Source organism: Centropristis striata, chromosome 2, assembly GCF_030273125.1.
Source record: "Centropristis striata isolate RG_2023a ecotype Rhode Island chromosome 2, C.striata_1.0, whole genome shotgun sequence".
NCBI classification, from domain to species: Eukaryota; Metazoa; Chordata; class Actinopteri; order Perciformes; family Serranidae; genus Centropristis; species Centropristis striata.
The window spans coordinates 31,604,610-31,631,884 of record NC_081518.1 but is presented as its reverse complement, the minus strand read 5'-3'; the positions used below and the strand labels follow the sequence as shown (position 1 = coordinate 31,631,884).

Sequence of the window (27,275 nt, the reverse complement as noted above, 5' to 3'; positions counted from 1 at the left end):
AGGTGGTCAAAGGAATAGGAATGACATGGCTTTGCCCTTGCTCTCAGTGACACCCTTTAACAAATGAGGGAGACAAAGGAGTGGAGGCAAGAGAGCAATGCAGAGCTGAGTGCACAGAGGGTGAGGAGAGAGGGATGAAGAGGTTGAGAGGGGAGGAGGACACAGGTGAAGAGAGGAAGGAAGGATTAGAGGAGAGAATAAGGAGACTCAAATGCAGAGTTCGTTGGGCCCTCGGCCTATCAGACCCCTTAGTTCGAGGTCTCTGACTCTGATTGGAGGGCTCTCATCATTCTGCATAAACAGGCAAATAATCAGACTGCAACACTCCCTCTTCTCCACACTGCAATCTTTCTCTCTGTCTCCTCATCTTTTTTCAAAACTCCTCCTTCTATCGCTCCATACTGCTCAGTCCTCCCTCCATCACTACATTTCCATCAGGGTCTTCTCTACCTCTGTCACAAATTATAGTTTTTATGTTATTCTCATCCGCCATTTTTGCCCCCCTCCATCCCCTCTTCTTCTGTCTCCCTCTCACTCTTTCAAGTGATTTTTTTTCAAGTGAGTTTATATTCTCCTACTTCCTCTTCCTCCCTCCCTTCCTTCCTTCCTTCCTCACTCTTTCCATCTCTCTTTCACTCTCTTTCTCTCAGTAATGACAGGTTGTGTGTTATTGTGTGTCTGTCTGTGAAGAGGCCACGCCATCCAGTGTAGGGCTCTCCACTTGTCTTAATGGGTGTTTAGTGCAGCAACTGTGATATGATGGTCATCACTTTAGAGGAATGCTGAGTGTGAGTGCTTGTAAGACAGAAGGGGAAAAAAGGAGTTTTGTGTATTTGCGATCACTGGGACCATATAACTCTGGAGGAAGGCGTGTGTTTGTGGCCATGTGTGACTGTTTGTGAAAATTTGTATTTGTTTTGAAGTGGGCTCTATTTTTGACTGTAGTCAGAAGGAGGCTCTCTTCCTCACAGCCTGGACATTAATGTAGAATATACACTATTTTCAATCGCAGAATCGGTCAGATGAAGATTAAGCCTGAGGGCAAAGGCCGATATTTTGGGGATTCCAGTGTTGCCAGCAGAAATCCAGATAACGGCTAATGGATAACCAGGCTCTTGTAAGCTGGTCATTGTTTACAGTCCAGTTTGCAACTTGAGATGCGAGAATCGAGTTGAGAGGCGAAATCTATGATGGGATTTTTTCACATGTTGCCAGTTCATGATGGATATGAATGCAGATAAATAAATAAAAAGCAAATAAAAAGCTAAATTGTCATCAGACGACAGCCAATAGTTTCTGAGACTGCAATTTGGCCAATGCGTTCTGCCTGCTTTGCTCTCCAGATGGACTGTTAACCTGCAACCAAAACCCACTCAAACATTATTGATCAATACTACTCAGACTACGTATGCAAAACCAGAATGCTTCCAATACCAAAATCTTGTCCAAATTCTGGATTCATCTGCAGATGTCTGTATGTAGAGATTACATGTTCATCAATTGGGTGTTGTGTTTTTTTTTCTTTGTAAATCTTAAATTATGGGTTTAGGCAGTACTCTAGATTGGCCTGAAGGAAAGGGCCAGTCAGAGCAGTTATCAGAAACTTAGTTTTACTTCACTTTTGTTCTTCATTCTTATCCCTGGGTACTTTTTTTAACAGGGTGTTGTTGGAAATTGGTTGTAAAAAATAAAAATATATATATTTTCCCTCTTTTTGGATGTTTAAATCCAGCAGCTCTGTTAAATAATGCTTTTTATGTTAAAAAATGTTACGAATTAAAGCTTAGATAAAATTTCATGCATAGAGAAACACATGCTCGCTCATTTCAATTTCACACGCCAAAATTTGTCCACTGGTCTTTGGCCACATCAAACACACACACACACACACACATGCATATATACACACCAAATATGCTGTTCCTGGGGTCTAGAGCCGCCAAAGCCAATCATGGCAGTCGGCGTGAAGTGGGCTTGCCTGTTCCAGACCCCTGCAGTCCCTCTCTATGCCTGTGCTGGCCACAGACAAAACACATGCCTAATGGCACTCTGTGTGTCTGTGGGTGTGTTTCTGTATGTGTGTGTATGTGTCGCAGGAACGTCTGTACGTGTCAGGGTTTGTCTAACGCACACTGACTAGCAGGGACACCCACGCAGGGCATTTGCAAACAGACACAGGGCAATTGTTCCAGCAGCATTGAATTAAGTATGCACACATAAACACGTATACACACACACACACATACACACAAACTTGGCTTGAGAGCTTGGCATGGGGCGCGAGAGAGCAGCGTGTGGTACACTGGCTCACCTCAGAAACCTCCGAAAACAATTACTACTCTCACAGGGCTGGTCAGGGCACAGCTTGTACTAATAGACTGGACTGAAGAACTGAATTGAATTGAATTGAGCTGAATTGAATCGAATTGAAGCTCATCTGATCATGGCATGTTTTACCACACACTGGAAGAACTGAGGCACATAAGAAAAGGTGAAACAGCAGGGTGCTGTATTATCTCTCCAGGACTTAATATGAATAGAGTGGAGAGGCCAGAGAAGGCCTGTGAAGAGAAACATCCTGAAGGCACACCAAGTGGACCCCATTCACCTATCATTAGCCATGGTTCTTTCATGTATGTTCTTAGGTACTCACTTTACTTTTACCTCTGTGTGTGTGTGTGTGTGTGTGTGTGTGTGTGTGTGTGTGTGTGTGTGTGTGTGTGTGTGTGTGTGTCCATATGCTAATGTTGGTCCGTCTCTCTGTCTCTCTGCGGGGCCCAGTGCTGGGGCCTTTGTGAGATAATCAGCATAATTCTTTTGACAAATACACATGGTTATTCTTAATTAGTATCACACACTGTCCCCCCGGCCGCACCATGCCTCTCCACCTGAATATCACACGCACTCACACACACACACACACAGCTGTGCACATGCACAAGCACACACTCTTCTAGGGACACGGGTACAAAACAAGATGCATGCAGATGTGGGCTTGTTAGGATAAATGCAAATGTACAGAAATAAATGAAGATGCTGGTATATTTGCAGAAGGTTCAAGGAGCAAACATGGACATTGACCCTTTATATAGGCTACACATGCAGAAACACACTCACTGTCCAGAGAACCCCTGCTGAAGCTAAGCTCACACACCAAAGAGAAGACAGAATGAGGAAATGAAAGATTGAATAAATTGCTTCCTTGCCCTCAATGCTAAGTTGTGTTGAACCATGTAAGATCTGAGGGCTCTTTAATGTATAAATTAGTGAGACCTCTTCCTGTCTCTTCTCTTCTTTCCCTATTATTGTCTCATTTTCTCTTCCTCTGTCTTGTTTACAACTTCTTTCTTTTACATCTGTGCAAACCCCCCTGTCTCTCACACTCTCTCTTGACTTCTTGCTCTCCCTCTGTTCTTTTGCATTTGGCATAATTAGGTAGTGACTTTGATCATCCACACACACATGTACACTGAGTTTAGCTTGACGAGAACCTTTTGCTTTCATATTTTTACATTGTAGCGATTCATGTGGTCTTCATAGGTTGGCCATTTTTTTCAAAACATGAACGATTTATCAAAGCACTTTTTGCAGCTACAGTCCTGGCCAATCATTAATCTACCATTTTGCTGATACTGCAGGAAAAATGTAAAATCCTTCACTAGAACCTGGTCTAAATATTACAGTGAAATCATAAATACCTATTGCTAAATTGCAATATAGCTCTAGCTTCACGACTGGTGCTGAAACATAAATGAAACAAAGCAGCTCCAGCTGTTTAATCTTACACACATCGAGGTCAGATGCTGTATAGTGTACATGAAGCATAAATGTGGTATACATAATGTTGGAAAATTATGTCTTTTTCTACCTGCACAGCAGATATTAAATTGACCTTAACTCTGTTATGACATTATTTCTAGTTTTGTGTTTGTTTTCCTTAATATTTATATTAAAAGACACAGTAAAGGTGTTTTTTGTTTGTGTCTCTGCACATGTGTATGTATGAGAAAGAAATAGTTATTGAGGGAGCTGTTAATGTAATGTAATAGTAGTGTGTTTTAGTGTTACACCATTTGATTACTGCCTGTCTGCCGATCTGTATGTGTGTGTGGTTGCTGTGGTGAATTTCATAGTGCTTGATTGTTGAGTGTGTGTGTGTGTGTGTGTGTGTGTGTGTGTGTGTGTGTGTGTGTATGTGTGTCTGTGTGTCTGTGCGTGTGCGTTTGTGTGCGGTGCGTGAGTGTTAGTGGGCCGTTAATGTGGTGTGTTTCAGTGATAAAGTGTTTGAATGTATTGCCATCTAGAGGCGTGTAGCAGAGTCTCCATGCTCCTATAAAAGCTGCCAGCGCCAGATGCTGCTATTGACAATGTGCATATGTTAACCGCTTTATAGGCCACATGCCTCACATATTTCACTGGCTTTTAAGGTAGAGAGATCTCTCATTCTCGCTCACTTAATCTGTCTCTCCCTTTTGCCACATTTATCTTTTTTTTCCCACTTTAGCTTTCTTCCGTCTTTTTTTACCCATTCACTCAATCTCTCTGTCTAAGTCTTACTCACACTCCCCCCTCCTTCTGTCTCTCCTTATCCCTATTTCCTTCATCAGTTAATAACTTACTCACCTCTTTCTCTTTTATAACCCTCTTCTCTAATTCTCTCTCCTACATCGTCTTACTTATGTATACTTCATTTCAGTCCGATCTCTTTTTTCTTCCGGCCCTTATTTCTCACCCCCACCGCCCCTTTCTCTTTCTATCTCTCTCCACCCCTGTGTCTCTCTCTTTGCGTCCCTCCCTCCCTTCCTCTCTCTGCTGAGAAGTGTTGTGATTTGCAGGAGGATTTAGCTTGTGTCTAGGTGTCTAGGGGCTTATTAATCCTATTTTACTGTGGATGAAAAACACGTTGGCTCCCAGACATGAAAACAGTGAATACATGCATTCTGGTTGTTGTTCAGACAGTTCATTCTTGGTGCCATGCTACGGTGATTTGTCAGGGTTTTCATTTGATTCAGTTTGAATCGGAGCCTTTTTGATCCTCTTGCCGCTGCATTGAAGTGGGTTACCAGTTAATCTCTTTACATATGCTTGCTTATGTGAAAGCATACAATCCTGAACAGACAATTTTGAAAAACTGCAGACTCAACACATGAAAAAAAATAGCCTCCTATGTTGTACAATTACACAAATATGTTCACACACACACACGCGCTTAGAGAAACATCAGTCTCATAGCTGCTTGAAAGCTCACAGTCATAAACAAACAAACAAACAGGCAGTCCTGGAGCCTAGTGCTCCCTGACTACCATGTCATCGCACGCCAGGGCCCTTTCAAACAACAGTGTGTCTCTTATCAATTAGTAAATGGTGTTCCCACTGTATCACACACACACATACACACTGGCCCTGTGTCTGCCAGGGTGTTGGGCTGGGTCCCACTGCCTAAAGCTACTGGCAGACACACTCCGCAGTGTGTGTGTGTGTGTGTGTGTGTGTGTGTGTGTGTGTGTGTGTGTGTGTGTGTGATATGAAAGGGTGCATGTGTGACATAAACACTCAATCTGGAAGCTTTGAATTCACCCATAAGGGACGGCCGTGTGCCTGCCAGTCTCTCTCTCTCTCTCTGTCTCTGCCACTTCTCTGGTGTCTACTTACTTTAGCATGGCAGAGCCTGTATGTTGAAATGTTGATATCACAAATCCCATGTCATGTCATCTTAGCTCGCCATTGTTTCAGCGTTTCTTTTCATTCCCCATTTTAATGAGTAATGCACTGGTTTTTATTCATGCAGGATTTGTTTCTGTAACTAACTCGCTCACTTCTCTCTTGCTATGCCATGCTACTCACTTTGCTGTTTCCTTTTCCATCTCTGCTCTATTTTATTTCTCCATTTAACTCTTGCCCAATCCTTCCTTTTCTTCTCTTGTTTCTCTCCCATATCCCCACCTCCATACAACTCTCTCCCTCTCATCCCTCTTTCCTACTTTTTTCTTTTCTTATTTCTCTGCACTCATTCCATCTCTCTTTGTACCATACTTTGCACCTTTCTCAGGGTTCAGTCCTTGAAGCAACAGTCTATGGTGTTGAACCGTACAGTCAGTATAGTCTACGAGTGGAAGCAGTGAACGAGGCAGGTAGGTGGATTATAGTGTTCATTTTTTCAGCTCTTTTTCTTTATTAGTCTAAGTCAGTGTCTGTTTTTATCATGTTTTTTGTTAGTCAACTTTTGGTTCACCTAAAGTCTGGAAATTTTAGTCTAGTGATAGAAAAATGAACTATTTTTGTTTAGTTTCAGTTGTTGAAAACTGTCAACATTTTAGACTTTTTAGTCATCAGATTAGATTGACATTTCAATCAATCTACCGGAGCCAAAACCAATAGTTTTGTCATTGACAAAACTATTTTATCTCGGCATTATCTGATTAAAAATACATCTTGAATGATTAAGAATGCAGCCTTGCAGAAAGTATCTGGTCTAGTGGCCTGATGATATCAGTTTAAAGAGTACATCTAGAATTTGAACATCTGATTTGCATATTTAATTTTAACTGGCCCGAGTCGTCTTGACTGTGCTCATTGTGTGCTGCCAGTGTAGTGCAACACGGTAGTGCAAAACTGCTGTGGGATTTTGGTCTTTTTCATTAACAATACTGCACATTGATATCATCATAGTTAGTGTTATGTCATGTCACATTAGTCATTGAAAAAATGAGCGATGATGATGAACATAATTAGCCCTAGTTTTGAATACAGGTTGATGACGATCAGTAACTCATTTAATACATCAGGAATTAATTATGTCAGCACTAACCACTGAACCTGTCCATTGAGCTAAGATGTTTTGCCACCCTTCAGGTAGTGTGTCCAGTCCGTGGGTAGACATTAGGACCCTGGAGGCTTCTCCGGCTGGCCTGGCTAACTTCACAGTGGAGCAGAGGGAGCAGGGCAGGGCATTACTGCTTAGCTGGGATCAGCCAAGTGTTCCAAATGGAATCATCACGGTACATCCAATACACTCGACATAAACACAAAACACTTCAGTCCCATGTAGTAGAAGACACAGTTTATTCCTCCTGTCCAACTAAACTGCACACTTTTCTTAACTTGTGCTTACTTTCCATTTCTTCCGTTCCCAGATGTACAACTTGTACAGTGAGGGGAACCTAGAATTCAGCGGACTATCACGCAACTTCCTGTTTCGTCGTTTGGAACCATGGACCATGTATACTCTGACTCTTGAAGCTTGCACCTTAGCAGGCTGTACACACACCTCACCTCAGCATGTCACCACAGCAGCAGCTCCACCTGCCTCCCAGCCCCCTCCCAGGCCTCTCTTCATTGGCCCAGACAGTGTATCACTTACCTGGGGCCCTCCCTCGCAGCCCAACGGGCCAATTGGAGAGTATTTCTTACTTGGGAGAAGTCTGGAGGAAATGGCGAGGGGAAGGAGTAATGAAGAGGATATTGAAATGGGAAAGGTAGCTGAAACCAAAGACACATCTCTAAAGTTATAGGCACTGATTTTGAAGTTCATGGTGAATCCGACCATTTGTCAGTTAGCCTGACAAAATACCCAGGTGCCACCAGTATCCATACATCGTATAGCACACAACCTTAATCATCAATACTGTCTTCAACAGGTGCTGTTCAGAGAAGCATCTCCACAACATTCTGACACCTTCTCATATACTGTGACTGGTCTGCGTCCCTGGACACAGTACGAGTTCAGTGTCCGGACTCACAACCCCGCTGGACACACCCACAGTCCCTGGGTAACTGTGACAACAAGACAGGCTCCTCCTCGTGGGCTAGCTCCCCCGACAGTGACTCACCTCCAAGGCCAGCCCAGTGAGGTCTTGGTGTCATGGACCCCACCTTTGGAGCCCAGTGGGATACTTCAATCCTACAGGATTCAGAGAAACAATGTCAGTTTCTCATTTAGTTTTGACCCGACTGTTCTCAGATACACAGACGAAAACCTTAGGCCATTTTCAACATATAGGTATTTCTCTCCTTTACTCATACCATTGTGTTGTCTCATGTTCATTCAGCTGAATGCATTAAACTTCCATTCTATGCTGTTCTTTTCTACAGCTACTCAATCATAGCCTGTACATCTGAGGGTTGCACCACCAGCCCTCATACAAACATCACAACTCTCGAGGCTCCACCTGCCACAGTGGAAGCTCCCACAGTGGACAGCATTACATCCAATAGCATAAACATTTCCTGGAGTAAACCACAGACACAGAATGGAGAGGTGACTGAATATGTGCTGAAACTGAACAATGAAGAAACGTATCGTGGGAAAGACCTAAATACAGTGTTACCAGATCTGCAGCCACACACGTCATACGATCTGGTCCTTTCAGCTTGTACGAGCGGTGGGTGCACCACCAGCTCCACAATGTCCATATTGACTGGAGAAGCTCCTCCCACTGGCCTGCATGCCCCGACTCTTAAGGTGTGTTTGTTTTATATAAGACTTCCAGTTACCAGGTTTGCAATATCTGATATCAAAGGAATTTGACTTGCTTTTTACATTTCACTGCTCATCTTTGAGAATATGAATTGAATAAAAAGTCAGATTATTAAAAAAATATATTTTTTTAACATTAATGAATTAAATGAACACAAACTGTATACATGTTTTTGTTATAATTTGATTGTTTTTATTTGCGTGAGCTTTGTTGAGTTTAAATTTTGTTATGCTACTTAGCTTATAGCTCTGTTTGATGTGACCCTTGACCTTTCCTTTGAAGGTCACTGGCCCAGAGTCAGTGGAGGTAAGCTGGGGACCACCAGAGCACCCTAATGGCATCATCACAGGATATGAACTCCGCAGAGATGGTGAAGTTATCTATGTTGGCACGGAGACACATTACCACGACTTCACACTTTTGCCAAGTGTGGAATACAGCTACGTTGTCAGGGCCAACAACAGCAAAGGGCCAGTGAGCAGCACTGCAGCCACAGCAAAGACTCACCCGTCAGCTCCTTCTGGTGTCGGACTTCCAACACTGACGCCTCTTAGACAAAGCCAGGTGGGTCACCGATCGATTCAGTCCATATAAGTAAGAGCTGGCAGCACTGATGCTTATCTTCCTATAGTCTTTAAATTGATGTTTGAAAGTTTTTATGCAGTATGTTGTTTCTTTCCAGCTGAGAGTCGAGTGGAGTACTCCAGCCCGTCCTAATGGAGACATTGTAAGTTACACTGTGTATCAAAGAGATCCAGTCCGGCTCAGCATCACCAGCACTGTGTTCACTCCAGAGGACAGAGACTTCTCTGCCCAACACACAACCCTGCATGGACTGGCTCCTTACCACAGGTCAGTCAAAGCAGATCTCCTCCACAGTTAACTTTTAGTTTATGTTTCTGCAGCATTTTATGAATGTAATGTTCGGTATATGTATAAATCAGAAGAATATTTAGGGTTAATTTCTTTCTTTTTTTTCTTCAAAACAAAACTATAGGTAACATATCTTATATATTCATTTAATTGCATTGCATAAAATCATCACTAAAAAAGCTGAAAAACACAGTTTTTCTATTTCCATGTGCAAGTAAGTACTGTTATTAGGGAAAGTATGTGCAGGAATACTGTATAAGATGAGAACAGAGGGTCATCTAGTGGTTACAACAACAACAACAACAAAAACACTCTTAACAAACCAACACACCCCAGGGACTGATCTACTGTTAATAGCAGATCTTGATTTCCTTCATTATTGTTTCCATTTTCATTTTGTTAAAAGCAATCAATGAATGCATCTTTTGACTTGAATACATCCTTTAAAATAATTTAACTTTTACAGGGGCAGAAAATGAGCCAGAGAGAAGGATCAAAAAGTAAACACTTATGGTTTTATATATTTCTCAGATGTATGACACTTTTCAATATAAGAAAGATATTTGTATCTTCTCAGATGAAAATAATCTTGCAAAGATAAATAGATGCACATCATCACTGCGCAGATTGTACTCTGCTGTTTTGCCCAATAAAGTCTTCTGTCAGGAGACACCTACCCTGTGAAATAAGTCAAATGCCGCACTTCTGATGGCTGTGTAATAAATTAGGATACTAATGCAGCTGTCAAATGCAAATATCTTAATTTGGTGAAACAACCTTTCAAACAAGCTGTCAAAAGGACATTGTTAAGACTGTGGTATTTCGAGACGAGAAACAGAGTGACTGAGAGAAAGAAAGAAAAGGGAGTCAACCTTGAAGCAGGGGCCATGTTTCTATCACACACTCTCAGTGAAGACTACATATCTGTGTATGTCTCTGTGTGTGAGGGAACATATGCATGTGTAGTCGTGTGTATCTATTCCTGTGCTCAAATGTGTGGTCGTGTTTGTTTAGTGTGTGTGTATGTGGTGATAAGATTCAGATAATAAAAGCTCATCAGCCTTATCATCTAAAGATCGCTCCCCCTCTCTCTGATGACCTTCTATCCATTCAACTCATCTTCTTAACCCTCTCTCTCTTTTCTCCCCCTCACTCCTCTCTGTCATCTCCCTCATTTCTTTCTCTCTCTAGAAAAAAAGCGCTTCCTGTTGCAAATGTGTTACCTCGTAATGGTAGTTGTCTTGTATAAGTAAAACATATGAATTTTAAGACATGATTACAAAGTAGGACTGTCACATCTTCAGATATCACTACTGTATATCACTCACAATTATGGAAATATTATCACAATATCCATAGAAAGTTTAAAAGTATATATTTATGCTAGCAGTAAAGTTCATCTTTAACCTTGTGTCTTGTGTGTTTTCCATCTTTTTACAAATTAATTACACTGAAATTAAGAGTGTAGGGAGGTGGAGAGAGTCTGTAATCATAACTGTAAGAGAGCCTACAAAAAAATCCAATTGCATCAGTACATAGGAAAAAAGGCAACCAAATTAACTGAGAAACAACAATATTAGTATGGCATCAATACAATATGAACACTTGTTGTGAGCAGGGGACAGAGAGATTGCGTGACAGCTAACCACTTTAGACACGAATAACAACCTTGATTGTAAAAAAGTTGTGGCGCTGTCTAAAACATAAATATAACAGAATGCAATCATTTGCTAAATTTGCTAACCAAATTTCTAAGGTATTTTCTCAGATTAAAGTCTTGTGCAATTTGTGTTTCTTTCCCACAATGCTCTCTAACAAAAAAAAACACTAATGGTTGCATTTAAAAACATGTCTGTGTGTTTGTGTAGGTATGAAGTGAGGGTGGAGGCTTGCACAGCGCTGGGCTGCTCCTCCAGTGACTGGTCATCTGTTCTCACTCTGGAAGCTCCCCCTGCTGGACAAACAGCGCCACTGTTAGACCTCCAGCCTGACATACACACAGGCCTACAGACCACCTTTCTACTCACCTGGTCCCCTCCAGCTCAGCCAAATGGCAGAGTCCTTCATTACGAGGTGTACCGCAGACTGCACCGTACCCCTGATGATGACAGACGTGATGCTGCAACACTTGTCTACAGGAATATCTCTACTAATTGCAAAGATGAAGCACTCCAGCCATATACTGTATACCAGTACCAGGTACAACTCCCTGTGCATTTACATGTGTGTGTTTAGAAAAGCAGCACTACAGCAAAAACCCTAACTGGTTAGTCCTGTTAAACTTAGGCTGATTTTTTTTATTCAGATCTGAGAGGAAAAGGCTCAGTTGGTGGAGTGGTCACCTATTGGTTGGAATGTGGGTGGTTCAATCACTGACCATGGCAGCCTACATGTCAAAGTATCCAAATGGCTCCCGATGCTGCGTTCATTGGTGTGTGAATGAATTCCCAATGGTGGTAGGTGGCACTGTTTAGGGTAGCCTCTGCCACCAGTATGAATGTGTGTGAATGGGTGAATGAGTGCAGTCTGTAGTGTAAAGCACTTTGAGTGGTCGTAAAGTGACTAGAAAAGTGCTATATAAGTGCAGGTCCATTTACCATTTACCTTTATAGTCACTCAAAACAGAGTAACTTTGGCATGGATTTTATGATGCATCCATGACGTTTTTAACTTTTTTTATTTGTACTAGAAAGAGTTAATCAAATTTCCCAGGAGCAACACTTGGCAAACAAGTTTCAATTTTGCAGATTATTTATTTGGAACAACAAATGTAAAAGATGTATTTTTCAAGGAAAGAGAATAACAGAATATCTAAACCTGTAGAAGAGAGTCTATGTCCATGCACGCCACCACATAGACACACACACACTAACACACAAGTAATCAGACAGGTGTTAAATGGTGGGGTCCATATTCATGCTGTTGTGCTTGCGCGTTTGCGCGCTAATTGACAGGCTAGCCCTTTGGAAGCAACAATAACATTAGCATTCCTGCCTGTCAGACATACGAGCTGAGGCCAGAGAACCTGTGTAATTGATTGAGTTTGCCTGATTGTGATGCCGTCTTTATTTACGAGGGTCCTAATTTATGACAGGAGGAGGGAGGGAGGGAGGAGCTTTGGGAGATGACGGGCGGGCAACAGCGCCATTAATCACTGGGCCCTCAGAGCACCCCACTTCCTGATTACCAGCCAGCCAATCGAATTAACTGTTAGCCCCCTTGGTAACAGAGCTTGTATTGGAAAGACCTTTTAATGGTGACCGCTACACGTCCCCTGAGGATTTGTCAGTGGGGGATCGTGGACAAGGTGGTGGTATGTGTGTGAACACGTGTACTCAGTTCTCTATGTGTTTGTGTGTGCATGTATACAAAAGTGAGTGAGTGTGTGTGTGTGTGTGTGTGTGCGTCAGAGAGCAGCGAAGAAATGGTATACATTTTTTGGATATTTCATATGAAGTTATACAGTGTGTAAGTTTTCTCAGCCTGTTATATTACATACCCACCTGTGTGCCTCTTTATCTGCCTGGCTTTAGTTTTATTTAGCTGTTAATCTGTCTACGTACGGATCTGGCTCTCATCCTCTCTCTGTGTTTCAGGAGTACACAAGGACGATAAGTCAGTTCAGTTTAGCACACCACAGCGCAGAGAGAGAAATCATATTAGGCTAATTACACTGGGTCATAAGCTCCTATTGACAGCTTTATGCTTGGTTTTAATTACTGCCCACTTTCACACAACTTAGCCCCTTCACCTCAAGTAGATGCACCCGCCAAGAAGCTCAGTTGGCCTATCAGAGCGCTCGAAACGAGTCCGCAGTCCAACCGTCCAATAAAAACACTCAAATACTGGCTGGTGGCTTCCTGAAGTAGTTTGTTGCCATGGCGGCTCATTTGCTGCCATGGCAGCTAACAGGGTATATTTTTATTTTGTGTCTAATAAGCCAAATCGCGGCCCAATAGGAGAAGAGAGGACAAGAGACGAGAGAAGGCCGTAAAAAGTCTGTAGATGATATAAGGACGGCGAGATGAGTTCTACCTTTTAGCACTGGATCAAGGGCAAGGTGATCTGAACTGACTTTAGTTTTGAACTTCTTCTTTCTGTTCTGTCTATGTGGCACAAACTTCTTAATCAAGCCCAAAAGCCTTGCGTCATGTTGAGACTCTAACTGTGTTGCTACCAGGGGAAGAACATGGTTGTTGCTGGGTAGAAATATTTCAGTGCTGCAGTTATGATTTTATGACAGGAGTAAATTTAATTGAAACACTTATAAGCAACAAATCAAGCCACAGTCCCTGTGTAGTAACTTCATATGGAGGAGAAAACTTTTCTTTCACCTGATGCCAATGCATGAATACGATGATGCAAATGTGATTACAATAACAGCAACTGCGAGTTAATCTCAAGTTAACAATGTTACAATAAAAGGTACAATCAAGACATCGTTAGCATACGTATGCATGTTTACATACAGATAAATACAGAAGAAAACAAAACCCACTTCTCAGTTATTTGGAAGCCACCCCCACTATGTGCTGTTCATATCATGCTAATGGTATTCAGAGGTGGGACCAGGTTATTGTTTTGTCTCAAATCTCAAGTCTTTGCACTCAAGTCCTACACTCTGGAGTTTTGAGTCATAAGACTTGAGTGGCAGTCACGTGACTCGATTCCACACTCCATTACTTCATTATTACTTATAAGCAGGAGCAGTTCTTATTAATTGACATATCCGTGATTTAAATGTGTGAGTTATCCAATGGAAAGTTTTCCTCTGAAGATGAAGAGAAAGTAAAGTAGAGCCATTATTTTAACAAATATTTCAAACCAATATTAAATGGGCTGAGCTTTTATGACAAAAGCATGTGTGCATCCTTTTAGTTGGGTTATAAACACCATGAGGGCCTCTCCCACAGCTGTTAACTACACACTTCTCTTTGACCTTTTCCCTATCAGGGTGACAGCATGCCCTTTACCTAACGCACCGTCTTACAGGCTCCTGTCCTTTCCGTCATTCTTCTCCCTGCCATTCCCATTCCTTCATTCACCACACGACCATGGCCCGAAAGGCTGATAATACATAAACACTAGAAAAAATCACTTATTCCATTTGTGATTGCACTCTTTTCTCTTTCTTTCTTTCTTTCTTTCTTTCTTTCTTTCCTTTCTCTTTTTTTAAGTATTACAATTTCTCTAAATGTTATAGTTGTATAAGTAAAAGAAAATGCATGTAAATTAGGTTTACTTGCAGTCTCAATTTCAGTGTCACTACATTTTGAGTTATTATGCAAACTTGTTGATCTTTGACAAATCCTATCTAGCTGTCCTGTACATGTATAATGCACAGATAAGACATCGTCAAGCACCGTTCAGTTTAGTTTAATTAATTTCGGTTTCAAACCTAACCCTTCATTTTCAAAATATTACTCAAATACACAAAAAAGATTCAAAGTAGTGAGGAACTAAAGAAGGTAGGTAACTGTAAGAGTGTACGGTGTAGGCTTGAAGTCTAGCTTCTAACACCTACCCGTTATACATGAAGTATTTTGTACAATTCCCTTTATACATTGATACACTGAAAATGAAAGAGTGAAACGAAACAGAATTATCTCTATATATTTATTATATGTAAAACAAAAATCCCAAACAAAATGAATTTACACACAAGTATACATACCTCAGTTTTATGTTTTTTACTCACATTTTTTAATTTTTTTTTTTAATCTATCCACTGAATTACACATTTCCATTTCAATAAAAACATAGAATACTGGTTATACACTGGTTGTGTACTTACTGCTGCCTCAGGCCATTTTCAGTACAACAGGACATCTAGTTGATCATTTGCCCTAATTCTTTGCAAGTGACATACACGCAGGCATCAATATCAGGTAGAATACAGGCATTGAGTTGGAGGTGAAAATTAGTTCAGCCTTAATACCCCTGGAGTGCTAAAGTTTTGCCTTATAGAAGAATAAAGGATGTGTGGTGTCTTTGTGTACGCCAACAGAACCTGCACCAATGCAGACCCTTGCTGTAAGTCTGAACGCACAGTAAATTAATCAGTTGGTAATTTCGACTAGATTTAATGTGGAAACATGAACAAGGTGCAGCAAAATATGTACCACATGTGAAAAGAGAGAGTTGGTGTGGGCCACAACAATGGCCAATAACATCAGCTCCCCTCATCCCTTTAAAAAGCAGCCGACAGTTTCATGGGCCAGTCGAGTCCTGGCTGCTTTCTCTGAGAAGAAATGAGTCAAATCAGAAATATAAAAACACAATACCCTAAATAAGTGTTCAAGGGCAGATGTCTGTCCTTTTTTTAGTTTAATGGATTGGACACTAAAATGTTGTGTTTGTGTCAAGTGATTTTAATAAGTGTCTATAAAAGTTGCTTTCAGTTACTCATATCTAGATACATTTGCATGCACACAATAATGCAACTGCTACAAACCACAAGAAAAAACAATCTTTTTTTTAGAATGAAACCCATTAAATCACTGACTGAGCAGGTACCTCTGGGGGGCAGGAAATTCTAAAACAACACAGCTCGAAATTTCTCCTGCTTCCTTTTCTTGTGCTTTGTCCACCCTTCCTCCTGTCCTCCTCCTCCTCCTCCCCATTCCCAGTCTCTCCATCTTCCATTCTTCTTTCCCCTCTCCCATCTCAGTCCATCTGTGCTGTCACTTAGATCAATCAGTCTGATTGATCACGGCCTAATTGACTATTATTGAGGTTAATTCAACTCTTAACACACTTGCATGCACAAGTATACACGCGCAAAACTCACGTCGTCTGTAGCTGTGATGGCATCACACACACACACAGACACACACTTTGAACAGTAAAGCTCAGACTCATCCATCTGCCTTCTGCACTACTTCTGACAGGCTACAGATGACTTACACATGCAAATCTCCACCCTGCCTGACCCTGTGCTGTGTACACCCTCTAATTATACCCAACACAAGCACACAAATAAGATTAGTGTGTGTGTGTGTGTGTGTGTGTGTGTGTGTGTGTGTGTGTGTGTGTGTGTGTGTGTGTGTGTGTGTGTGTGTGTGTGTGTGTGTGTGTGTGTGTGTGTGTGTGTGTGTGTGTGTGTGTGTGTGTGTGAATAACTCCTTGATGAAGGTGAAAAGTAATTGTCATGCAGATATGTTAGTGTCGGGTTGCATGTTGAAAAGGTTTTGCTCTCACTGCTGATGGTAGTTTTGATGGATGGTCCAATGAATTGACTTATCTCCTTTTGGTGGTCTGGTGAATACTGGCTAATTAAGAGAAGTTTTCATCATTAAGAGTTAATAAAATGCATCTAAAATCCTAATGAACGGAGGAAAAAGTTTGTCTGGCTTTCATTTTGTCTCTGTTATTCACTGTGAGTCAAATTTCATTATATTATTAATTGATATGTGGTTTTGACTGACAGGTGTGGGCAGTGAATTCGGCTGGTCGTTCTGCCAGTCCGTGGGCCAATGGGAGAACAGGACCCGCCCCACCAGAGGGTGTAGGCACGCCTATTTTCCTGCGTGTTTCAGCCACCTCAGCAGTAGTGGACATCCATCCTCCAGCCCAACCCAATGGGATTGTTAGCCTCTACAGAGTGTTCTCAGTCAACCACAACAACCACACTCTGGTAATAAAATAATATTACATTTAACAATACGCTACTTATTAACAACTTCTGACTTTCCCTTTACGCTCGGCCTCTCCAGTCCTCCCTCTTATGTAACGTCAACCCCCATTTCTGTGGTCACTCACTCGTTCCCTCCTCTCCATTCTTTTTTTTTTCAATTATTTTTCTTCCTGACTAGTCCAATATTTGCATCTCAATCATATGAAAACCCACAAGTTATTTCACCCTTGCACTTTCCCCTCCTGTAGCTCTCAGAGGGTACATCCCATCAGCAGACACTCCATGGTTTACGTCCTTACACTCAGTACTGGGTAGGAGTGGAGGCCTGCACCTGCTTTCAGGTAATAATACTGACTTTAAGATATGACAGATGTATCGATACAGTAAATTGACATAAGAATGATCCATTTAGGTCTGCTTTAAAATGTTTTTTGTAAAGAAAAGATGGTCTCCAGTTCATAAAGAATCACTGATCTGGAAATTTATTGTTTGGCTGGGGTTTTTACATTATGGATGAATAAATGATCTTGGCATTTGTACTGTAAAATAATTGAGCAGAAGTACTAATTTTATTTTTTCATTTCCAAAACAACTCCCTTAACTCACTGTTTAAATTATGAGTATATAGTTTTCTTCTGACTTCTGGCAGAACACTGTAATGCCGTGACATCTTTGAACTGTCTGTTTTGAACGGTTGACAGTGCTGCAGCCAGGGTCCTCTTACTGAGCTCCACACCCTGGCTGCCCCCCCGGCCCACCAGCCTCCTCCTCGCCCACTCACCATGACGTCCCGCTCTGTTCAGCTGGAGTGGGACGAGCCTCTGGCACCTAATGGAGTCATTGAGAGGTGAGTAGAAAATATAAAAAGTGAATCTTCAAATTTCCTTGACACAGGCTGCATTACAGATACACATACCATAATCTCACTCTTCTTCATTTACTCTCTTTTGCTCTGTTTCCAGCTGCGAGCTACATCTCAGAACACCTTGCCCTCAGCCCCCCCAGCCTGTACCCCTCCCTTGTGTTGAAGAACCAATAGAAATCTGTTTCTTTGGCAAAAGGCGGAGCTACAATGTGACAGGTCACATTGTCAAGTCAAAATGTTTTTAAAATGCATATTAACCCTGAAGTGTTCTGAAAAACTTTACAGAAACAATAAATATTTGCATTAGTACCAAATCACTGTACAACAAAGTGGTACTGAAATATCACTGCGAGAAGAAATTAATTTAAAAAAGGAGAAATGACGGCAATAATACAACAGAACATAGATAGAATTGTATTTATCCCAATGAATAGTAGCAGTTGCAAAACTGCAATCCTTCATAAAAAAAAAGTGTGACAGCTAATTATAAGGCCTTGGAGAGGTATTTGCATAATTTTGTATGCAATTTTGTTTTCTGTCAGTTATGTGACTAATCAGCAGAATTAATATATGCAGGTCTCCAACCATACTCCACCTACCAGCTGAGAGCTGCGTGCTTCAACAACATGGGCAGCACTGCCTCCAACTGGACTAGTGTTACCACACTGAGTGAAGGTAACAAATGTCTCCCTTCCTCAACTGACCACTCATAAGAAACATAAAATCAAACAAAAGTTTCTTTTATCCCATTCTCTCTCTCTCTCTCTCTCCCTCTCCCTTCAGCCCCCCAGTATGTGTCTCCTTTCACAGTGGGCAGCAACCTGACAGTTATTTGGCTGGACTGGACGGGTTCCTTCTCCCTCAACGGGTACCTGAAGGAGTATAGTGTGACAGAGAGCCAGCTGAGGGTCTATACTGGCTTCTACAGCTATCTCTATATTCCACGCACCTCACAGAAAAGTGAGGAAAAACACACAAATACATGTACACTTTATCCAGTTTTCACAAGGACGCAACAGATAGATACACATTTTCGAAGGAATTTTTTCACCTACAGACAATACAGCAGTTGCAATTAGAGAGATGTGAAGATAGGCAAGCAGTGCACACAGAGTCCTGTTGAATAAGAGAATGCAAAAGTAAAAGAATAAATAAAATATATAGTTAGTATAACTTTGTTTAAACAGGATTAGTAAAAACCTTCATCATAATTAAGTGTCATTCTACAAAAGTAATTCTTAATACATAAAGACTTGTTTCATTGGCTGTCAGGTTAGTAATAATGATGAGCAAAGGATTGGGGGGGGTGCTGAAGTGAAGAGAGTATTTCAGAGAACCTGAAGTTGCCATGACAAATAGTTGTGAGTTTAGAAAGTTGGACGATCGACAGGAGAAGCATCAAGAAAAACATGAGCGTAGGAGGAAGGAAAGCAGTATTTAGTATATTTTCAAATTATAACCACCAAAGTAAGTTTAACTTTAGTAAACTTGATCAAGTATGTTTCTCTGTTCCTGTCCAAAGGAAATATCTTTGTATCTATGCACAGATGCATCTCAACCAGTCTAATATAAGCCAGGCTTATAAGCAGACTTACAGAAGGCTAAAAGTTTCACTGCATTATCGCGTAAAATATTTTCTTGTGCTCCATCTGTTCCTCTTCCCCTCTGCTCTTAGCGTTGTCATTTCAGGTGACTTGTACCACAAACAGTGGCAGTGCCAGTACTCCCACCATCAGATACAGCCCTGCCAGTGGCATAGGTAACACACACACACACACACACACACACACACACACACACACAAGACATTGCTGAAAGTGTAAAGTGAAAAAATGAAACCTGAATCTGAATACACTTCAGTGACTCAGGAATCCATGTTTGGATCTGTCTCTTGTTAAAAAAAAAACTTTAATGACATTGTGCTCTACTAAAAAAAGGTCAAATCATATACAGCATAACACATAAGCAGATTACAGTGAATTAAGAAACAATTACAAGAAATATGAAATGAAATGAAATTAAACATATTGTTTAACGACTTAATCATTTCTCTCTCTCTCTCTCTGCAGGTCCTCATGAGCCTGAAGACGGTGATAAAGAGAGCGTTAGCATGTCGGCTAAACCGGTTTACTCTGAGCTGTGGTTTATCTTGTTGTTAGCCCTGCTGGGTCTGTTTCTGCTCGCCTTACTGCTGGGCCTGGTGCTACAAAGGTATTGTAACATCACATGCAGCATGTTGAAGGTTCAAGGCATTAAATAGAATAGAATGTCTTCTTATCAGGTATTCTGCACTTAATATATTAATGCTGTTATTAATAGTCAATATTTAAGTGCACTGATACATACAACTAAGCATAACTTGTCATTAAAAAAGGACATGCTCTATGTAAAAACACAGTTTAATCTGAAGAACAAGAACAAAAGGGTGTCGATGATTTTTCTCCCCTCTAGAGCCCTGAGGAAGAATCCATCAGCCAGAGAGCGCCCCCCATTGGTCATGCTTCAAAAGAGCAGGAAGGCTGGGGGAGAGACGTACACGGTGAGAGGGTTAGCAGAGAAACAAGGCGCTCAGTGAACGAGAATGACAGAGTGATTGAAAGGGCAGAGACGGACAGAGAGACAAAGAGAGGTAGTCAGCTTTGCAAAGAGATTAAAAACTGAAGAAACGTTACAGGAGATAAAACGGAAAGGGAACCAAGAGCATTTCACAAGGACTTTCTTTGATTTCTTGATTTCTTCACCAGGTGCTTGAATCAAACCTCTTTTCTTCTACAGATTGAACACATTTTAGAAATGCCATGTCTCTGTGAGAGCAGCTGTGTCTAAATCTTTGTTCCACCAGAGGGAGCTGAAACAACAACTGTCACTGGAAAACTTTCCTTACAATCCAAATGATTTTTTGTGACTAATACCAGCCAGAAACTGGTACCGTTTTACCGCGCCCTTATTTCTATTCCCCAAAGTGTTTTATGAGCAAGGAGTTGCATAACACAAGCACAACAGTAACCCCCCCTAAAAGTAATGTTTTGATTTGTTTAATGGTTTTTCATAAATCAAACTCTGACATAGGTGTATAGAGCTATTTTTCTTTTTCTCATACCTATTACAAAAACATCTTAGAAATCCATCAAATCACCCATCACCAATCTCCAGAGGTGAAAAGTAGTCTATAAGTACATTTACTCTAGTTCTGTATTAGGTACAATTGAGGTACTTGTACTTGAGTATTTCCATTTTATTCGACTGTATACTTCTACTTCACTACATTTTGTAAGCCAATATTGTACTTTTTAGTCCACTATATTTAGGTTATGATATATTATTAAATGATAAGATATCTAACAATATATAAATAAACTAAAATAGCCCCATGTTTACCAGCTGATTTATCATTCAATATAATCTAACAACATAGTGATATCTGAAATTGGCCATTCTGCATAATGAGTACTTTTACTTGTGGTACTTTATATATTTCATATATATTGTATATTTTGCTGCCAATACTCTTGTACTTTATTTAAGTAAGATTTTGAATGCAGGACTTTTACTTGTAACAGAGTATTTCTACACTGTGGGACTGCTACTTTTACTCAAGTAAGAGATCTTAGTACTTCTTCCACCACTGTCAATAACTACCAATAATCACCTTTATCCACTGGATGATTAATGGCTTTATTGATTTCCTTTTTTTATTGGTCTTACTACCCCTCTATCTGATTTTCTCCCACATCATTTTTCTTATAAAAACATTTGATTTTCACTTTTTTTGCTCTTTTCATACGTTGTAATCTTCCTTGCTTTATTTTCCATTTTAAATCTGTCTTCTCTGACTCCCCTCCTTCTTATTCTACTCCCTCCATCCTCTCATCTCTGTCTGTCCATCCGTCCATCTGCCCGTCTCAGAGGCCCTGTACTGAGTTGTGCTCCAAACATCACTCCAGCTCTGTGCTCCTCCCTGACCGTCTCACAGTAAGACTATTTTTTATAATTACTGTCCAAACCCCTAAATGTTTATCTTATTGTTCCCCTGCAGTTTGACACTGTAGCAGACTGTGTTGAAATCAGCAACGTTATACTTAAAAGCTACACTGTGTACACTGAGGTACGGGATTGTGAATTTGTGTGGATGCCTATTAAAGCATGTCTATTTTGTGTGCGTATGCATGCTTTGTGTGTTTGTGTCGGTGTTATGAAATTAATTATTACCAAGGTAAGACATGTTGTACACTGTCGGTTTGTCGTTAAATACAGTGTTGACTTCGTAGATGCAACAAATATACTCATCTGATATATCCAAAGTTTACATTAGCAACCATGAAGCTAATGTATGAACATGAGCTCATACAAACTGCTTTATCTTTATCTTATGCTTTGTTTTACGTGTGTCTGCTGTGTGGCCCCTCTCCTGTATGAGCCAGTGGGTCAATTCTTGCTGAGTACTGCCCCCTGTTGATCGCCGATATAATGACAATAATAGATAATAGGCTACATAAACAGTAATACAAATATAATATTTCTAAATTGAATAGATTATTTTTCTTGCAAAATCATTGTTTGGTAACAACATTATTAATAATATATTTGCCACCATGTTTCTTTGATTCAGTTGATATATATAATAATATAATATATAATATAATATCCAGATCACACATTTGAGGTTTGAAAAAACATTTTTATTGAATGAAAATGTTTAACCTGTTGTGTTTCTAAGTTATAGAAACACCAATATGTAACATTATGTATACACTACTACTTGTGGTGTACAGCAGTTTTTTCCATTTATTTCAGTAATAAAGAAAATATTTTTATTATTATTATTATTAATTATTAATGGGGTTTTTTTCTTAATCCTATGAAACACTACGGCATGTATTGAAAAGTGGTTTGCAGTAATATAAAGTATACATGTTTTGTATTATTCTCTTTGAAATCACTAACTTTAATCAACTATTTTTCAGGGTCTGACAGACACAAAGATAGTCGGAAGCACCTCACAGTTCAGCCCTATGTCCGTCTTGAGGGTTCCCAGCCAAACAGACCTGGGTCAGGCCTACTCCCAGCATTCCCTGCACCGCAGCGTCAGCCAGCTGATTGACAGGAAGTCACTGATGTTGGAGGAAGGAAGCTGGGACAACCCACTGGGACATGACTCTGGACTGGTGAGGATGGAAACATGTTTATGTTGAATTAGTATGTTAAAATGACTAGTACTGACAGACTTTGTTTTATGTGAAACTGGCCTTTGAGTAAAGGAAGGACTGTGCCTTGGAAACAGGTAAGCTTGGTTACCCTGACATTACCTGATATTTGTAGATTTATTCATGCAAATTCAGTGGAATTGTGGCATTGACAGTCTTTTTCGGTTGAAGATACCAAAATACTAATAATAATAATAATATTGATAATAATTATGATAGCATTATTTATAAAATGCTTTTCAAAAAAAGTTACAAAATGCTTTTCATACAAAAAAGACAATAATCATACAGTTGATAAAATATTCTGAAATACAAAAAAAATAAACACAGCAAAATCAATAAAAGGCAAGTCTTGATATAATGAGTTTAGTGAGGTCATTCCACAACTGAGAGGCCCAAACCTTTACTTTTAAATGTTTAACAGAGGAACAGCCAGGAATGACCTACCAGAGAATCTTAGGTTGCATTCAGGCTCATAGTAGTTCAGGAGGTCAGCTATATACAGGGACGTGTCCAAGGAGGGACCTGAAGAAATCTGATTGGCCACCCTGGGTGCCAGCCAGTGTCTTAAACTATCTGCCCGGTCAGAGGCAGGATTTAGGTTTATTTATTTTGATTTTGTTGGTACTTGATACTGTGACTTTATTTATCAATGTACATTGTTTTCTTTTGTACAACTTTTGGAGGCAGAGTTTCTGTTTGAGGACTTAGAGAATAGAGTATGGATCTTCATATTACATTTGTATGGTGCTACTGTTGTGTTGTGATTGGTAGACCTGTTTTTCTTAAATGACAAATTTAAACAGGTATGTAAGAAACTGTTAGATACTGTAATCCTGATTTACAATGTACAATCACAGAGACATAAATGGTAAATTCACATTAGTCTGTGTGTGCACACATAGTTCAAGCCACCTCTGCATAAGTCAGTGCCCTAGTTGGGCCCCCCAGTCAAAGAAGTCTGCACACACCACACTAGCACTTTTTAATCCACACTAAGATGGATTGGGAACCAATGAGGTGATTTTAAAACGCTGTGTTGTGTTCTCTACTCTCTGACCTGGTTATTATGAGTCTGGCTGCAACATGTTTTTGAGGTGTTGTTGTAAGAGACATGTGAAGAGTGCAATGTAGTAATTTCAATGGGATGGAATCAATGCATTAATTACTATTTCTAAGCTCTGGGGAGATAAAAATACAATTTTTTTAAAATGTTTCTTTATTGGAAAAATTAAGAGTATCACTGGTGTCACTTTCTAACAGTACGGACCATAACTGTCACCACCCTTTTAAAGCTCTCATTGTTCTCATGTGTTCTCTTTCAGTATGTGGAGGAAGATGAGTTTGTGGACGCCATCAAGGCCTTAAGATCTGTGAAAAAGGAGCACACCATGTTCACTGACACTCATCTTTAAGTTCCTTACCTTAAATTAGGTATCACAGTCGCAGTTCAGACCTACAGATGGGTGACACATTAAAGGAAAAACCAACATGAAGTGTCTTAGTATGGATTGAGGCCACCACGAGCCATGAACAGCTTCAGTGCTCCTTGCCAAGTCTGAATGAACACCATTCCTCCACAAAATGTTCTATTATTTATATATACAACCTTTATTTAATCAGGTTAGAGAGCGGAGTACAGCAGTAAGAAAGCAATACAGAGGACATATAGCATCAATCACAGACATCACTGAATAGATTTAAAGATAGTTGTTTATATTATATCACTTGGTCTAATGGAGATGGTGGTGGAGAGCATTGTGTTACATGTTGGTCCAAAATGTTTAATAAGGGTTAAACTGGGTTAAGATCTGGTGATTGTAAAAGCTGTAGCATTTTATTTACATGATTTTCAAACTCATCAAACCATTTGGTGAGCCACAGTGTGCAGAAGCATCTGCGTGTGTCTCCACTCCACCTAATCAGAGTTTTCCTTTAATTTGTCCCGCTGTCTATTAACCTGGTATTCAACAGACAATTTACAATGCTTTAAATATGATTGAGAAACACTGTAAAAGAAATAATATTACCGTTGATGACCAGTAATGAGCTTTCATTATATTTTGATTGTGTCCAAAACTCACTGGTAAAGTGCTAATAATGTTTAAATGATGTTCAGATCCAAAATATAAAATAAAGGCAGATCAAAAGACATGAGAGGAAAGAGAAGAAACTCCCTATAGGGACTTTGTCTGTTGATATCTATGAATACATTACAGATATGGAGCCAGTCAGCTGTGATTGTGTAGGTTGTAGGGTGTAGTTTATTGGCTTTATAGCTTGAATGTATGAATTATACAGTACGTTATGTCTCAAATCGTGCTCAGATTAAGAAGATGATAACCATCTCTGCTTGCCAACTGTTAGTTTAGTTGTTTTTAAAAATGTAGAAAGCTGAGCGATAGCAGGTTTGTTTTTTGTTATTCAGAATTGAACCAGTCCAGAAGTCAGTAAACATCATGCCTCTTTCAGAGAGCTCTGCTTCAACAAGTAATTGTGCCTAGTATGCTTCAACACTATCAGCAGCAGTCATTGAGCCTTGGTGTTAGTTTTATGACAAAAAATGCCAACTGTTTCTTATTATGTGTTAAAAGTGGCTGGGAATCACAGATGTGCCGTCTGATTGTTGTGATTATGTGATGTAACTTGAAAGTTCTATCTGAGATTTTTTTTACCATATCAGTTATTGATGTACAGTTTAGTGCGAATAAATGTAGAAGGAACTGGACATAGAGGAATTAAGCTTTTATTCCACCAGTGAAGCTCAGTGTGGATTTCACTGACAGCTAAACTATGAAATCAAACCGAGAGTTGTTTTTCTATGGCCTCATTTGTATTATCAATGATTGCAATCAGTTCAAGAATGAAAAACAGCTATGTCCTGTTTACATGTTAAAGCAGGAATGAGCAATGTTTATTTTGGGATTCCATGGATTCAGAAGCTTAACATCATAGAAACAGTATTTATCAGAACAAGATGTTGAATTTCTTTGTTTTTATTGTTATAAAGCCTTTACCTTTTTTTACACTGGCAGTATTATAAATGGTTGTTGTTTAAAAAAAGTCTTATTTATAGATGATTCATTGATCAATGTTTGTGTTTTTCTGAGAAATTATAAATAATGACCAATGGTCAAAAAAATATTATTTTCTGTGTTTTCTTACATTTTCTATGTACTATTTGTTTCCCCATTACACATGTCTATATTAGCTGCAGCCCATAGACTGTATATTAAGCTTGACAGCATGACAGCATATATCAGGGGTGTCAAATTAATTTTAGTTTATGGGCCACATACAGCCCAATTTGATCTCAAGGTAACCTATTAATAATAACACCTTAAATGTTTCACTTTCTTTTAATGTAGAGAAGTACAAGTAGATTATGAAAACCATCACAGCGGATCTACAAAGGCACAAAACATTTAGTCACACAACAATGTAGTATTTTAATTCTTTATGATTTAACAACTTGTTAAGATGTATGTATTTAATTTTCCTTACATTTCCAGATCTGTGTAGTAATTGCTGCATCCGACATCACAACTAAAGTGGAAGCTGCTGAGGAAGCAGGTGATCTCCTGACTTCCAATCCTTTGAACATCACGCGGTTGGCATTGCTTTTGCAGCAGGGTTCCCCCAATACTGTTTAAAGATAGAAGTCTAAAGTCAGGGTGCTAAAAATTAAAGACACACAAACATACAAATTCCACATTCAAGCCATGATAATTCACTATAAGCACGAGGACAGAAAAGGGACAGACCCTAACAGACCCCTGTGCCTCAGACTGGTCCTGGTGATCTGACTGAAGATAAAACACTGTTCTTTTCTGCTGAGTTAGTAAAACAAAGATGTGCCATCAGCTGCACAGAGGCTTAGTTACTACACAGTCTCACACACGCCAGCACAAACACACAGAGGGCCGGTATCTCCATCAAAACTATGCAGCAGTAATTTAGTTTTGCTCCTGCGTCCCTTCAGGGAACATCAAGGCAAGTTTGAAATTAACAAAGTGGCAGTAACAAGCGTGCCCTCGCTCAAGGACACCAGTCTGACAAGGGCACTTCTAAAACATTCACAGCCACATTCACAGCTATTGTCAGCCACGGAGGGAGGGAGAGGTTGTGAAAAGAGAGCTTGTGGAGTGATTGTAAGGGACAGTATGGCCCTGAGCAACACACACACACGCACACACAGGGTTTTATTAAACTCATAAATC

At 40.0% G+C, this 27,275-nt stretch overlaps 1 protein-coding gene across 1 annotated transcript in view; it reads left to right on the top strand.

Annotated features, from left to right (window-relative positions):
* ush2a (Usher syndrome 2A (autosomal recessive, mild)) overlaps nucleotides 1-26,143 on the top strand; it is a 271,031-nt gene extending 244,888 nt beyond the window's left edge. The window contains exons 75-94 of the mRNA XM_059348990.1: nucleotides 6,050-6,135; nucleotides 6,857-6,998; nucleotides 7,134-7,475; nucleotides 7,638-7,999; nucleotides 8,092-8,461; nucleotides 8,760-9,041; nucleotides 9,160-9,329; nucleotides 11,219-11,549; nucleotides 16,780-16,986; nucleotides 17,235-17,327; nucleotides 17,688-17,833; nucleotides 17,949-18,067; nucleotides 18,428-18,526; nucleotides 18,635-18,811; nucleotides 19,527-19,610; nucleotides 19,921-20,062; nucleotides 20,303-20,390; nucleotides 21,758-21,823; nucleotides 22,816-23,016; nucleotides 24,381-26,143. Of these exons, the coding sequence (XP_059204973.1) occupies nucleotides 6,050-6,135; nucleotides 6,857-6,998; nucleotides 7,134-7,475; nucleotides 7,638-7,999; nucleotides 8,092-8,461; nucleotides 8,760-9,041; nucleotides 9,160-9,329; nucleotides 11,219-11,549; nucleotides 16,780-16,986; nucleotides 17,235-17,327; nucleotides 17,688-17,833; nucleotides 17,949-18,067; nucleotides 18,428-18,526; nucleotides 18,635-18,811; nucleotides 19,527-19,610; nucleotides 19,921-20,062; nucleotides 20,303-20,390; nucleotides 21,758-21,823; nucleotides 22,816-23,016; nucleotides 24,381-24,470 (3,597 nt within the window). The 3' untranslated portion in view covers nucleotides 24,471-26,143. The remainder of the gene's footprint in view (nucleotides 1-6,049; nucleotides 6,136-6,856; nucleotides 6,999-7,133; nucleotides 7,476-7,637; nucleotides 8,000-8,091; nucleotides 8,462-8,759; nucleotides 9,042-9,159; nucleotides 9,330-11,218; nucleotides 11,550-16,779; nucleotides 16,987-17,234; nucleotides 17,328-17,687; nucleotides 17,834-17,948; nucleotides 18,068-18,427; nucleotides 18,527-18,634; nucleotides 18,812-19,526; nucleotides 19,611-19,920; nucleotides 20,063-20,302; nucleotides 20,391-21,757; nucleotides 21,824-22,815; nucleotides 23,017-24,380) is intronic.
* Nucleotides 26,144-27,275: the final 1,132 nt, after the last annotated feature.